General features: G+C 43.6%; 2 protein-coding genes across 2 annotated transcripts; one reads left to right on the top strand and one right to left on the bottom strand.

The window, feature by feature from the left end:
* Positions 1-204: 204 nt before the first annotated feature.
* LOC149072380 (uncharacterized) lies at positions 205-3,565 on the bottom strand. Its single transcript, XM_089246125.1, has 2 exons — positions 2,907-3,565; positions 205-2,297 (listed from the first exon to the last, which is right to left on the bottom strand). Exon 2 carries the CDS (start codon positions 2,291-2,293, stop codon positions 890-892), a length of 1,404 nt encoding a protein of 467 aa, XP_089102251.1. The 5' UTR covers positions 2,294-2,297; positions 2,907-3,565; the 3' UTR covers positions 205-889.
* LOC149072379 (uncharacterized) lies at positions 3,475-14,753 on the top strand. Its single transcript, XM_089246124.1, has 2 exons — positions 3,475-3,759; positions 10,800-14,753. Exons 1-2 carry the CDS (start codon positions 3,532-3,534, stop codon positions 14,547-14,549), a joined length of 3,978 nt encoding a protein of 1,325 aa, XP_089102250.1. The 5' UTR covers positions 3,475-3,531; the 3' UTR covers positions 14,550-14,753.

Here is a 14,753-nt window from a genome sequence, read left to right as displayed (position 1 = left end):
ATCGTTTTTCAGGGGGGTCATTCCTAAATTAAACTTTATTTCCCAAGTGATGATTTTTTTCAGGGAACATTCCTAAATTAAACTTTTGAATTCATTTTCTGACTTAGAAAAAATTTGCTCCTAAATTAAACTTTATTTCCTGACTTGTTTTTTTTTTTTGGAGGGATGCTCCTAAATTTTTTTTTTCCATCCCAAGTGATGAGATTATTTCAAAGAGGGGTCATTCCTAAATTAATCTTTTCTTCCACAAATTATTGTTTTTTTACTGACTTAGTTATTTTTCTAATGATTTTTTTTTTCATTCCTAAATTAAACTTTTGAATTCATTTTCTGACTTAGAAAAAATTTGCTCCTAAATTAAACTTTATTTTCTGACTTGGTTTTTTTTTTTTTCTCAACACCCTGGGAAATTTAAAGTTCATTACCGTTCTTTCAACTCTTTCCCAAATTATCGTTTATTTTCTGACTTCCCAAGTGATGAGATTATTTCAAAGAGGGGTCATTCCTAAATTAAACTTTATTTTCTGACTTTGTTATTTTTTGGAGGGATGCATTTTCTAACTTAATTTTTTTCTATCCCAAGATTTTCCCATAACGTCACTTCGAAGATATCACCAAAGAGAAGGATCTTTCCCAAATTATCGTTTAATTTCAGACTTTTTTTTTTTTTCTAACTTGGGGATCTTTCCTACATTAAACTTTATTTTCTGATGATTTTTTCATTCCTAAATTAAACTTTATTTTCTAAACTAAACAAAGATGAATCGTTTCATTAATTTTAAAATAAAATTTTTTTCAAGTCACAAATAAACTTTTGTATGTCCAAGCTGAAAAGTAAAAATAAACCAAAGGAGCAATAAAATACAAAGTCATTTTATATGATTTTCATTTATTTCAAATAAATTTCTTCTATCTTAGATTTCAAAACATCAAAATCAATCGCATTAAAACATTTTTCCGCTACATCGTAATTTTCCGCCAGAGTTTTAGCGACTTCGCGAAAGTCAATCAGGGTTAAAGCATGATCAAAATATTTATAAAACATTAAATTATCATTCAACTGCAGACATTCATGACCCAACTGATTAGCATATCCCATGGAACACCCATGGCAGTCAACAATTTTTTCGATGCTAGCAAAAAGTTTTTCACTCACCAATTTAGCCAAAATGTCGGTGATATCCATAGAACTCGTTCCTTTAGTTTGGTTTTCGCGCACACACACTTTCAGATAGTCCAAGCAGAGCGTTTTCTGCACGAGCTCACTGATCACGGTATGAAGTGGTTTATCATCCTCGCTCCAGAAGAGTGCCTCGATTGCCTGGAAAGTCATTTTGAGGGGGTTTTCGGAGCACTTGAAAATTTTGTTGTCCCCGCGATGTAGAGTTTGAATTAGCACATCATCACCGCTGTAGTCCACGATCAGGTTCTCCGACACTAGGAAAGTTCTATCAACGCGTTGCAGCATAGTACGACGAGAGAATTCGGTTCTCAAACATTCCCACACGTACGGCGAAAGAGTCACTCCATTTTTAGCTGGGTGCATGAGTCCATCGCGTTCGAAAAATTCTCGAATATGTACGCGCACTTCACCACTGAAGATCACGACGCTGACGAAAAAGTTCTCCTTCACGTGAAAGATGTTGGGAGGCGGCGCTTCCTTATTGAATCCACTGCTGCGAGATCTCTTAGCCGATGGTGGTTGAGTGTTCGGTGATGGGCGCTTGTTACTCGAAACCATTTTCCGGAACGTCAGGCTGAGTCGGACGTCTTTTACTTTTGGGTCTTTAGGTATCGCGTGACGCCACAGCTGGTTGGTTGGAGGTAGCATCGTCAGCAGGCTGTTGTGTTCCAGGATTCGGTCCACGGATTGGTGCCCCCGTCGAGAGAACACGAGCTTTCTTTCAGCGCCCAGGGAGAGGCAAGCGATGGGGTAATCTTTGACGAGCTGTGATTCGTCATCGGAATGCGGGGAGATGCTCTTGGTTCCATCAGAGTATCGGTTGACGACAACAAAGTTGTAGTCATGGCCTGAGATGCTCTCGACCACGGCTTTCAAATCCAAGAGGAGAGGTGTCCACGGTTGGGCCTGGAGGGTCATTCCGGAAAAGGTGTAGTGTAGGCCAGCGTCACCATACCCAGCATGCTGTCTGGGCATCGGATAAGTCTTGTCGCCAAACTTGAAGACGCATTCCTCTGCTGGACGGTACACGATTTCAGATTCGAGCTGGTGTAGTATCGCAACGGAAGTATCCAGTACGTTCCGAGCGTATTCATAGCGGAGGCTTTCCATCTGTCTAAATGAAAACAACGCATACAGTCTCTCTCCGCAACTCTCAAGATGAAAAAAAAAAAATTGCGAAATATATATTTTAACAGAAGTTTTTTTTTTTTTTAAGTTTTTTAAATTTTTATTATTATTATTATTTTACAAAATTAAATTTTTATGCATCTAACCATTCAGCGCATGCTACGACCTTGCTTCTTGCGCAATGCCCTTTTTGCAGAGGGTGAAACCCGCAAGAAGTCAAGGATTTTGGGAAGTTTAAGACTTTCACTGTCTCCAGGTTGAATCGTTGCTCTAGAAATTTTTTTTTTTGCCTGCAGTTCACATAAATGCAACTATATCTGTTATTAACAGTGGTGAGATGAATTTTCATTAAATTATAATCGAAAAGCCCTTCCCCCCATCTAATATTAAGAAGATTTCTGCTAACCCAGAGCATTTGTGGGAAATCTTCTTCGGATAGCTCCTTGCTAGAGAATGGCGGCTTGTAGAGAGAGTGATATACTCTCCCTGTGCTTAAATCAAAGCAAGCCATTTCCTTAACAACATATATCCCACTTTTAAGCAAGAATCCCTCAAAATCTAACACGCAAGAAGCCATAGAAAAAAAAAATCTTACCAAGTTGCGGAGAGAGAAGTGTATCCAAGCGAGCGAGAGAACTAAGTTAAGGAATTGTGTCTGTCCCGCAGTTTATATACTGCAGTTGCAGTTGATAAGCATAAGTATAGGAATATACTGTGAATCTCAAAGTGCACCCAGTAGCATCACTATCTCATTCACGTGAATCACTAATACAATATATTCATGTGAGCATGCATCACTGATACAGTACCAATATCTAATGATACACTATCCAATGTTACATGAATCACTGATAATGATGTGAGTAGCATCACTATCTCATTCACGTGAATCACTGATACAATATATTCATGTGAGCATGCATCACTGATACAGTACCAATATCTAACGATACACTATCCAATGTTACATAAATCACTGATAATGATATTGACGTGAGTATGCATCACTCGCGTTGCTTCGATTATTCTGCACGCGACACTGATAACTATATGAGTACTGTCTGCCCGAGTAATGACGCATAGCACACGAGACTCGTTATCGCTTCCTAACCCTTTATCTCATTAAAAGTATCATCTTCTTTGCAGATCCTCTCACTTCGTTTTTGAGTTTTGTCCAGACAGCATCAAGTTTTTTAGCTTTCGCTTCGTACGTTCGCGCAATGGCTAGTTTTATCGATTTCGGTATAAGTAAAGAAGAATTAGTTAGATTGTTGGAAAATGACGATAATTTCGTCAATGAATGTCTCAACGAGGATTTAGTTAGTGATCGCGATATAAAATTAATGATTGAGGATGAGGAGAATTTCATCCAGCAATGCCTGAAGCGTCCTGCGCCAGTAGAAGCTGGACCAAGTGGATATGCTCCGTCAGAGAAGAAGAAGAAAGAGGTTAGTTGTTTTTTTAAATTATCGCGCGTTAAATTTTATTCCAAATTAATTTTCAGGAGTAAATTTTATTTCGAGTTGAATTTATTTCATGTAAGGTATTTAAACTCATTTATTTAATGGTAGAGCTGCGAAACATCTGGGAATTTCATTACAAGTTAAATTTTATTTCGAGTTAAATTTAATTTCAAATCAAATTTATTTATGTCGCGAGTTAAATTTTCATTCATCGAAAAAAAAATTATTCAGTTGTATTTCATGTCGCGAAACAATTTCTCAGGCGTAAATTTATTTCAAGTTAAATTTATTTCATGTAAGGTATTTAAACTTTATTTAATGGTAGAGCTGCGAAACATCTGGGAATTTCATTACAAGTTAAATTTTATTCCGAGTTAAATTTTAGGAGTAAATTTAATTTCAAATCAAATTTATTTATGTCGCGAGTTAAATTTTCATTCATCGAAAAAAAATTATTCAGTTGTATTTCATGTCGCGAAACAATTTCTCAGGCGTAAATTTATTTCAAGTTAAATTTATTTCATGTAAGGTATTTAAACTTTATTTAATGGTAGAGCTGCGAAACATCTGGGAATTTCATGTCGCGAAACAATTTCAAAACGACACAAGAATTCAAATAGAAATTTTTTTATTCAATTGTACATCAGCAGACTCGTGAATCAATTTATACATTTGCGCACTGGTGAGATTAACGGCTTTCGTAGTGGGCGCATTTCCGCTAAAATAGCGTATATCGTAGGTTTTATTACAATACGTGAGAAAAATATTTCCTCCCAGCGGAAGAGAGGAATTACATCTTTCAAAGTCCATTTGATTTTTATATGTTGTTGCTATAAGAGTAAATAATATAACAATCAGTATCGTGAATATGGCGAACATTCTCTTGTGTCTTATCAGTTCTCCATTACTCTCCAATTCGTAGGACCAGCAGCTCGGTAAATCGAATGACGGTACATCCGTTTTCCATGCGATACCCTGCTTTCTATTGTTTTGATCGTAGATCACGGCTTCCACTGTTGTTGGCATTTCAAAGCTCTAACCAAATATGTTTCAAAAATGGGTTTTTTATATAATCTCTCGGAGCTCCGGTTTCTTCTAGCGCTTTCAGGAAAATTTCTTGACCCACCACGGGTGATTTTCTCCGACCGACCACACTTGATATCAAATCGCGAATGTCGCTTCCTTTGATGAGTCTGCTCTTATAAACGATCGAGCCGTTAGAATTAATTTTTAATATGTTCGGATGCTTATTTATATGCGTGATAATTTTTTCTGAGTGCCCTCTTTGCGATTTCGGGACAGAAATCAGAGCTATTGGTAATTCGTCAACTTTCTTTTTCTTCTCTTTTTCTACTTCTTGAATTTTCGGTTCTGGTAACCGCGGTGGATTGTTCTCGGCGACGTTGATTCTCTTGTTCAGCAGATTCTGATAGAGTTTAATTTTTATAGCTTCGGGCTCCTTGCTTCGCAGTATTTTCAACATCTCGTTGTCCAACTCAGAAAGCTGCTCTTTTGTGGTCACATGACGCGATAACAATTGTTCTGGAACCAGAGCGAATTTCTGTGCGTGCTCCATTATCTCGTGAACAAAGTGGCGAGGGTTTGTATGGCGGCTGGGATTAACTGGAACAAAAAACCTCCTTTCTGAATCAGCACGCGCTTTTTCTCGTATAGCGGCGTCTTTTTGCAGGCGAGTTTGCGAAGTGTATTTCTGTGCCTTTTCAGTTTATTTTTCTGTTTTGAGGATAACGGTATGACACCCTTCAAAATATTGAGTGAGCACTCGCAGACTGTCTTTAATGCTGATTTCGGTAATTTCTTCAACAAATCCTTACGTTTATTCCTCGGACAGGCAGAGAGTAGACGAAGCACTTGTTGCTTCTCCAATGCCATACTTTAAAATAACGATGTTTTTATTCCAACCATATGCTATATGCTATAGCCTTCTTCAGCGCGCAGTGCTTTATCATGTTTTCGTGGAGAAAACAGTTCGCGCTCACTTCTGGCAAGTCCACAATGTTGGGGCAGAGAATCGCATCTAGATTATAAACTTTTAACCCGTACTGCTGCAGTAGCATCCGACACTTGTCGTGGCCTTTCGTATACAATACGACTTTTGATAATCGCTGCAAATGTTGCTCCAGCATTTCAAAAGGTACATCACCCGCCGACCACGATATTTCGTGTATGTTGTTGGTGACGTAGAGACATTGGTGTCTATCTCTAGGAGATAATTCCGAAAACTTTTTGGGCGGTTTATATACATAGTGAAAATTTTCTCTCGAATGCATGAAACACCACGCCAACTCCTTGATTATGAATGTTCTATCCGACAGCTGGAAACCCTCGACCTCTATCACAGCCGTCATGTTCGAAAATGGAAAGTTTCATTTCCTGGGTTTATAGATATATTGCGTCTGCCCAGGTAACACGTTAGTGCGCAGGCGCATTTCCTCCTCCGTCTCGGGTCGTAAATCAACCATTAAATACGAATACGGTTTTTTCGTGCTATCCTCGAACACCTCGTTGAAAAATTTGATTTTATTGGGAAACAGCTGACGTCCCAGGTGGGTCACCTGACTGACATCTCTTCTATTTTTGAATAGAAACATATATTGCGCGTTCAGAGAAACGTTTCTCATTTCCCGCCCCTGGTGAAACACGTTCTGCACTATGAAAATCACGGTCAATTTTCTGTGGTGACTGTACTTTGTGAAAAGGTTTGCTAATTTTTTCTCGCCCGATAGCTCGTTCATGAGGTCATCTAAAATCACCAAGCTGTCTTCTTCCACGCTTTCGAAATTGCTCCCCTCTCGAAACTCAACGTAGTCTTCCATATCTTCGAACAAAGTCTGATATTCGCCGTAAAACCATATAACTCGTTTCGGACGAGGCTCTCGAAACATTTCGTTTCTGTGTTTTAATAGTTCTCTGAGAAAATATGTTTTTCCCGAACCGGTGGGTCCGGCAATGAGCACGGTGCTCGGATGTGTCAGCTTGAAAGGTTCCATAGTAAATGACAAATGAATGAATTTTTTTTCTCTTTTATTTAACAGAAAAATTTTTCTTTACAAAGCTTGCTACGCGCATATCGTTTTGCATATTAAAACGCGATACAATATTATTCATACTTTTGCCGATACATCGAGAATAGATAAAAAAAATCACATAGTGACCGCACACGGTTGTCTTATCTGATTGCAGCATGACGTCATTGTAGTCGACGCGTGAGTAGCGTCGTAGAAATCTGTTTATGTGTCCCTTCTTGAAATAGGTGGGCGGGTTCCCGTAAGAGTCGAAGAAATCAGCTCTCGCTTCGTTTTCGATGTAAATAGCCAACCAGTGCGTTCCGGGTTCATTCTCTCTGTCCGTGTTCACAACCAGTGCAGCGGGATAAGCGATCACATTTTCGGGTAAATTGTCACTCGCAAAAACACCTAGGAAAGCCTTTCGAGTGTGGGGGTGTGTCGAGAGGGCGTGCTCTATCTGTTTAGTGTTCATCCCGCAAAGTCACACAAGACGCTTCTGGACTTTGTTATTTCCACCAACGATTCGAATTCGGCAAATATGATAACCGACACGGTCTTGGTCAAGGCTGAGGAAAACTTGAGTTCCACTCGCAGATTACCCTGCTTTTGTAGGTGCACGTGTCCGCAGTCACTCATGTCGGGTATCAGGTTGAAGGCGAAGAGGCTGTAACCGCCGGCTTCATATTCTTCTCTGCTCACGTCACATCCTTTATCTTCTCCGGGCCTTCCGGTGCCCACGAAGAGTGTGTTGTAGGCTCTGATGACGTGTCTGTTCCTAAAGTCTGGTTGTAGCGACGTGTGGGGGACGGGTCTTCCATCGATAGAAACAGAAACAAAGTTGACGTTGTTGTGCTTGAAGTCGAAGGGGTTCAAACCGAACGTTCCGTTGAATGCTTCCGTGTCCACCATGCCCATAACCAATCGCTTAGGCATGACACCCAGAAATACGTTATCTTGCACGAAACTCATGCTTCCCATGGATATCGAATAGACCTTGCATATCACGCGGTTAATGCAATATTTGGCTGTTGTTTTCTCGAGCGCCATGGCATGCGCTACAGCCACAGCAGGATTCATTCTTACTTTACGCACAAAAATACTCGCTTGCTCGATAACCACGTCGCAACCCTGAGCAGCAGTGATCAGAAAGAACTCGGGTTTCGATCGAACCAGTCTCATCTTCAAGTCCACGAGAGAGAGCATCAGCTTCGGTTGATAGAATATGTCGACGTGAGGCACGCCCATCATTTCAAAAGAATTTTCCGCGAGTTTAGCTCTCTTCTTGGCCCCTTCGTTCTTGGTGAGGTCAGACATGTGACCTGCAGTGTCCTTGTAGTAGCCCTCGGCTGTCAGGGGTCCTCTCTTTGCATCCGATCCGTAGTTAAGCAGTGTTTCCAGGTAAGCTCGATACGGATAAGTGTGTGATGAGTTTGTGAGCGTTCTTCCATTCAACGTGACGTCAATCTGAGAGAAAAGGGTATGCAAGAAATTATTCGCCGTCGATACGGCTTCGGCGGTTTCTGGTTTTGTCACCTTTACTCTGACATACAGCTGAGTGGCAGAAAGGTCTATGTATTCTTCGGCACTACCGGCCACGTGAAATTCGATGGGGGCCCCCGAATCACGCACTTGAGATATGGGATGGTACTGGACCCATTCGGCTGATTCTATAGAGGTTTCCGTGGGTGGCACCGTGAACAGATCGGCTTCGCTTTTCAAACATTCATGAGAATTTTCGTGGATTAAAGCCATCGCTGAATATATCGGATGTCGACAGCTTTCTAGCTCTCTTCTTACTGACGGTTTTCTTGACGAGTCTCTTCCTTTTATTCTTTCCTCCGAGCATGGATTTGATTTTATTGGCCCCCTTATCCGTGAGAGACCTTCCGGCTTCCTTGGCACGATCGCGAGCTGCGATCTTTGCGTCTTTTCCTTGAACGATGTCGTTGGCGAAATCCACACCAGAGCGCAACAGTTGAGAACCGACTGCCTTGGCACCGCGTTTCAACAGGGGCACGGCCGATCTGAAGAGAGAGCTGAATATAGATCCGAGGCCATAACCTCTTTGCAGAGCGCTACCCTGATAATATCCGAGTCCGTTTCCAGCCTGAGCGAGATAATAATCGTTGATGCTGTGGGCACAGCTCCGGTACGGTTTATAATGCATGTCGCAGTCTAAAGTGTAGTTTCACTATCACCTTTCCACGTTGAAATGTGAAAAACTTGCCCATGTGCGTCCTTAAATACATGTGAACGATGTCGAAACTCTTTCTGGCCAGCGGCACGTAATGGGCGCGTTCGAAAGACACGCTGACGATATCCCCGTCCTGACCGCTAGTTTTCACGATTCTCAGTAGCGGGGCGTAGGTGTTACCCACGACCTGAGGTTCGACCAGGTTGCAGTACACGTACAAGAGATGAAAGTCTAATTTAGGATCGGCTGTGAAAGGACCCTCGACTATGGTCGGACCCTCTATCAGGCCGGGTTCGAAACCCAGGTTTTCGGCTATACCGTGTCTGAGACTGAGCTTGGTGTCTTTCTTGAGGTTCACCTTAACTTTTTTCGTGATTTTATTGTACGTCACACCAATCTTGTCTTGAAAATTTTGAGTGGATATGGCTTTGATCAGTTCGGGGGTCGTCTCGTAGAAACCCGGGGCTATGCGACCGGTCTTCATTATCTTGTTTCCGACATCGAATTCGAAAGTGTTTGTCTCTTGAGTGATGTTGTGGAATGAATGGGGATAAATTATCTCCGACAGTGCGACTTCCATCTCGGATTCGAATTCCAGGGTGTTTGGAAGTTTAACCACGAAACTCGAGAGCGTGTTGTCGGGAAAAAAGTCTCTGGAAGCATCGCTGGGTAGAGTGAGATAGAAAGAAGCCATCTCTGAAATGACAGATGCGCGCACTGTTTCCGGGTTTTTATAGGACCACCCACGCGTTGAATTTTTTCGGATACCCCCGAAATTTCACGAGGTATTGAATAATTCCTTTTCTTCTCCTCTTCTTTAAAACTTTTTCAATCGGAAATTTTTCTCCCATCTTTACACCTACCATCTCTTCAGCGTAGAATGTGCCCTTGATTTCTTCCCCCATCAGGTCCTCGAGCTTGTAAACGGGAATTTCCCTTTTCACGCACTCGGTCACCACGAATATCTCTTCGGTGAAATTAGAATCGTACCCCCTCTCGAAGGTGTGTTTTGATCTTGTGATGCGCACGTGATCACCCACTTTAAACTTGCAATCTTGTTTCTTGGGTGTATCCCCATAGAGATTGTTCCACACCTCCGGCTCGTTTCCGGGGTTCACGTCCACGGGCCTCATTTTTATAGACCTGTGATACCTGTGATTGTAACTCCACACGAGGTCTTCGATCATGTCGATGTAGCGATACGTGTTCTTGGCAGTGAAGTACTTGTACATCCAGTTTCTGAGAGACCTGTTCCATCTTTCCACCACGCTGGCCTTTATCTGTTCGTTCTCCGTAGTGAAAAACTTTACACCTTGACGCTTGAGGTAGCGCTGGACTGGTGACGCTATAAATTCGCGCCCCTTATCGCTCTGTAGCGCCACTGGTTGACGTTGTTGAAAGATGCTTTCTAAAGCTTTGGCCACGCTGTCACCGGTTTTCCTTTTGAGAGGCACGACGAAACCGTACTTGGAAAAGACGTCGATGCACGTTAAAAGATAGTTGTAACCATCGTTGTGAATTGCTAGATTACGCATGTCCACCAAGTCGATTTGAAATTGACTGTTTAGACCGGCCACTATTGTTTTGTTGCGGGGAAACACTTTTTTAATGGATCTGTGTAACGTGTACGCTCTCTCGCCAGCCAACCAATCTCTGATTTCTTTTTTCTTTGATGACTTGAGCACGCGCTTGAGGGCGGATACGCCACCGAAACTAGCGGGAAGACGTGGGTTTCTATACCTCTCATCCATTGCTTGTGTTAGACTTACGTGTCCTACATTCCCTTTTTATTTGTTTTTCAGGAGCGACACCTATGCGAGACGTGCGGCAAGGAGTTTTCCTTGCGTAGGAATCTGAATCAGCACAGGCTAACGCATGGCGAGCGTCGCCACAAGTGTTTGGTGTGCGATGCAGCGTTTCACCGCAAGAGCGATTTGATGCGCCACCAGCGTGCCATGGGGCATGGTGCGCCACCCCAGCATGGTGTGCCCCCACAGTGGGCACAAGGAGCACCACCACAGAGGCCATCACCGAGCCATCACCGAGCAGGACCACCCCAGCATGATGCGTCCCCACAGTGGGCGCAAGGAGGAGCACCACCACAGCGGCCATCACCGAGCCATGGGGCACAGCAGCAGCTTGGAGCACCCCAAGGAGGAGCACAGCTAGGAGGAGGAGGGCAAGTCAGGCGCGCACTCGACATGTTGTCGACGCACGAATTGATCCCCACCCCAGACACCGAAATGGATATGACCACCTTCCTCGACAGCGTGAGAGAGGAGTTGACGCGGCTGTTGAGGGAGGACATGACCACCCACAGGTCCCTTAAATGGAACATCGTCGCGACTGCTGTTTTTTCCAGGAAAGGAAGTGACGGCGAGGACGAGTTCTGCAACGGGTATCTTCGAAGTAAAATGCTCACCACTTTAACCGCCGACCAGATAGAAGAGCACCTACAAATAGCCTTCGTAAAGGTAAAGCAGGCGACAGAGGATTTTGAAGGCAGCGGAAGTGGTTGGGTGCTCGAGCGCGTGCTCTTGCTTGAGCTAAACACGGCGCAATACCAACCACTAGCGGCCGCCACTTATATTCCGCTGCCAAAGGGGGTAGCCAGCAGAAGAGCAGTGGTAAATGTAAAGAACGATGATGAGAAATGCTTTCTCTGGTGTGTGTTGGCTGCCCTACACCCGGTGAAGCAAAACCCCGAAAGGGTGTTCAACTATATTCAGTATGAGAATGAATTGAATACCAGTGAATTAGTATACCCGGTGACACTTAAACAAATCCCACGGTTCGAAGCTGCGAATTCAGTGCGCATTAACGTCTTTGGGTTGGAGGGGGGAGAAGTCTTTCCTCTCAGGATTAGTGAGGTGGTGTCTGGTACACCAATCAACCTCTTGTTCATCAGCAACGAGACAACGTCGCACTACTGCCTCATCCAAAACATGTCTCGTTTGCTTTCCTACACGACCAAGTATGAAGGTGCATCCCACTTTTGCAATTATTGCTTGCAACGCTTCTCCTCCCTCGAGCAGCTGAATGCGCACGAACCACTTTGCCAGACACACGGTCTGCAACGAGTGACGTATCCCGGTGTAGACGACAACGTGATGTTCTTCAAGAACAACCATTACCAGCTGCACGTTCCATACGTCATATATGCGGACTTTGAGGCGATCTTGGAGAAGGTGGACAGCTGTAAGCCGAACCCGTCTCTCTCTAGCACAACCCAGAAGAGCCTTCACCGCCCCTGTGGATTCGCGTATACGGTCGTGGGGCCCGATGGTGTATACGTGAAAGAGCCCACAGTGTACAGGGGTGAAGATTGCGTGGACGTCTTCTTCCGGTGTCTCGTCGAAGAAGAACGAGTGGTTATGGGCAAGCTCGACAACCCGGTGCCTCTGCAGATGACAGCTGAAGATGAAGAGAGATTCGGGAATGCGACCACTTGTATGGTGTGCGACCGCCCACTCGGTGACGACAGGGTTCGTGACCACTGTCACATCACCGGTGGTTTTAGAGCGGCGCTGCATCAGAAGTGCAATCTCCAGCTCAGGTTAAGACGTCACATCCCGGTTATATTTCACAATTTACAAAACTACGACGCTCATTTCCTGATGCAAGGACTTTCCCGGTACCCCGATCGCAGGATCCAGGTGATCGGGAGGAATATGGAGAAATTTATCTCCTTTTCTCTCGGTCGCCTGCGATTCCTGGATTCCAACCAGTTCTTGGCGGCGTCGTTGGATTCGCTCGTGCAAGCGATGAACCCCGGTGACTTCAACAACATGAAGAAATGTTTTGGAGCTACGAGTCATCTTCTTCAACGTAAAGGATGTTATCCGTACGAGTACGTTGACTCGTTTGAGAAGTTCGAAGATCCGGTGCTGCCCCCACGAGAGGCCTTTTACACCTCTCTGGGGGATCAACATATAACCAGTGACGAGTATACATATGCGCATACCGTTTGGAGAGAATTCCGGTGTTCCAACCTCGGTGATTACCACAACCTCTACGTGAAGACTGACGTGCTGCTTCTCGGGGATGTGTTCGAGAGTTTTAGAAAACTCTGCGAAGAAAACTACAAGATCGACCCGGTGCATACGTTCACATCCCCGGGATTGGCCTGGAACGCATGTCTGCGAATGACCGGTGTCAAGCTCGAATTGATCAACGATCCGGACATGCATCTCTTCATGGAGAAAGGTATCCGAGGTGGGGTCTCAGTGATCTCCAAGCGGTATGCGCGAGCCAACAACCCGTTAATACCCGGTTATAACCCCAGTGAACCTACATCATATATCATGTACTATGATGTGAATAATTTATATGGAAAGTGTATGATGGAGCCCCTCCCGGTGAGAGACTTCAGATGGTTGTCCCCCAGTGAACTTGAGAGCATCGATTTTCTCAACATCGATGACAACGCCGTCAAGGGGTATATTTTAGAAGTGGACATGGAATACCCGGTGAAGTTGCACGACGAGCACAATTGTTTCCCCTTGGCGGCAGAAAACATTGAAATTACTGGTGACATGCTCTCTCCATTCATCAGAAGACCCGGTGATAAACCATCCAAAAAGCTCTCACCAAATCTGATGAACAAAACTTCCTATGTGATCCATTACCGGTGCCTGAAGTTATACACGTCGCTGGGAATGAAGCTGACGGGTGTTCGGCGTGCAGTCGAATTCACACAGGAGCCCTGGATACGCCCGTACATAGCGTTCAATACGGAAAAGAGGAAGCAAGCCCGGTGCGAATTCGAAAAGGACTTCTATAAGCTCCTCAACAACGCTGTGTACGGGAAATCGCTAGAAAATTTGAGGAAGCACGTCGACATCCGTCTCGCCAACAATCAGAAGAGCTTGAGGAAGCTAATATCATCCCCGGCATTCGAATGCTTCAGGATAATCACCGGTGAGTTAGCCGTCATCAAGATGTTGAAGACGAAAATCCATCTGGACAGGCCCATATATACCGGTGTCACGATTTTGGACCTGTCCAAACACTTGATGGCGGACTTCCATTATAATTTTATGAAGAAAAAATACGGACCCAGTGTGGAAGTTTTGTTCACAGATACAGATTCATTCCTCTACGAGATAAAAACCGGTGACATTTACAAAGACATGAGGGAGGAGCTCCACAGATTCGACACGTCAAATTACCCCGGTGATCATCCTCTGTTTAGCCTGCAGAATAAAAAAGTGGTGGGCGTCATGAAGGACGAGAACGGCGGCGAACCCGTTGTGGAATTCGTCGGATTAAGATCAAAAATGTACAGCATGGTCACAGCAGTCGCGGAGAAAAAGACCGCCAAAGGGGTCGTTCGTGCGGTTGTTAAAAAACAACTAAAACATCAAGATTATCTGGCTTGCCTCCGTAACAACTCCTCGATCAAAAATACTATGCTAAAAATCTCCTCCAGTAACCACAAACTTCAAACGGTCGCCCTCCGCAAAACGTCGCTGTGCCCTCGCGACGATAAACGCTATATTCTCGGTGATGGCATTAAAACATATGCGTATGGCCACTATGCCATTCGATGAACAGTGCTACATGGACACTGATGTACATATTTTTTCCCATTTATTTTAACATATTTTTCCATTTATTTTGTATATATTTTTTTCCATTTATTTTGTATATATTTTTTTCCATTTATTTTGTATATATATTTTTTCCATTTATTCTTGTATATATATTTTTTCTCATTTATTTTGTGTATCATTAAAATTTAATTTTCTTTATCA

The sequence above is a fragment of the Pholcus phalangioides genome, unplaced genomic scaffold (genome assembly GCF_987345545.1).
Source record: "Pholcus phalangioides strain wild (caught in Gottingen) unplaced genomic scaffold, Ppha-v1.0 ptg000017l_1, whole genome shotgun sequence".
In the NCBI taxonomy this organism is placed as follows: Eukaryota; Metazoa; Arthropoda; class Arachnida; order Araneae; family Pholcidae; genus Pholcus; species Pholcus phalangioides.
This window is presented reverse-complemented; position numbering and strand designations above follow the sequence as displayed.

Coding starts and splice junctions, on each gene's coding strand:
- LOC149072380 (XM_089246125.1), bottom strand. CDS start 2,293: ATGGAAAGCCTCCGCTATGAATACGCTCGGAACGTACTGGATACTTCC.
- LOC149072379 (XM_089246124.1), top strand. CDS start 3,532: ATGGCTAGTTTTATCGATTTCGGTATAAGTAAAGAAGAATTAGTTAGA. Junction 3,760..10,799: donor CAGAGAAGAAGAAGAAAGAG/GTTAGTTGTTTT, acceptor TTTGTTTTTCAG/GAGCGACACCTATGCGAGAC.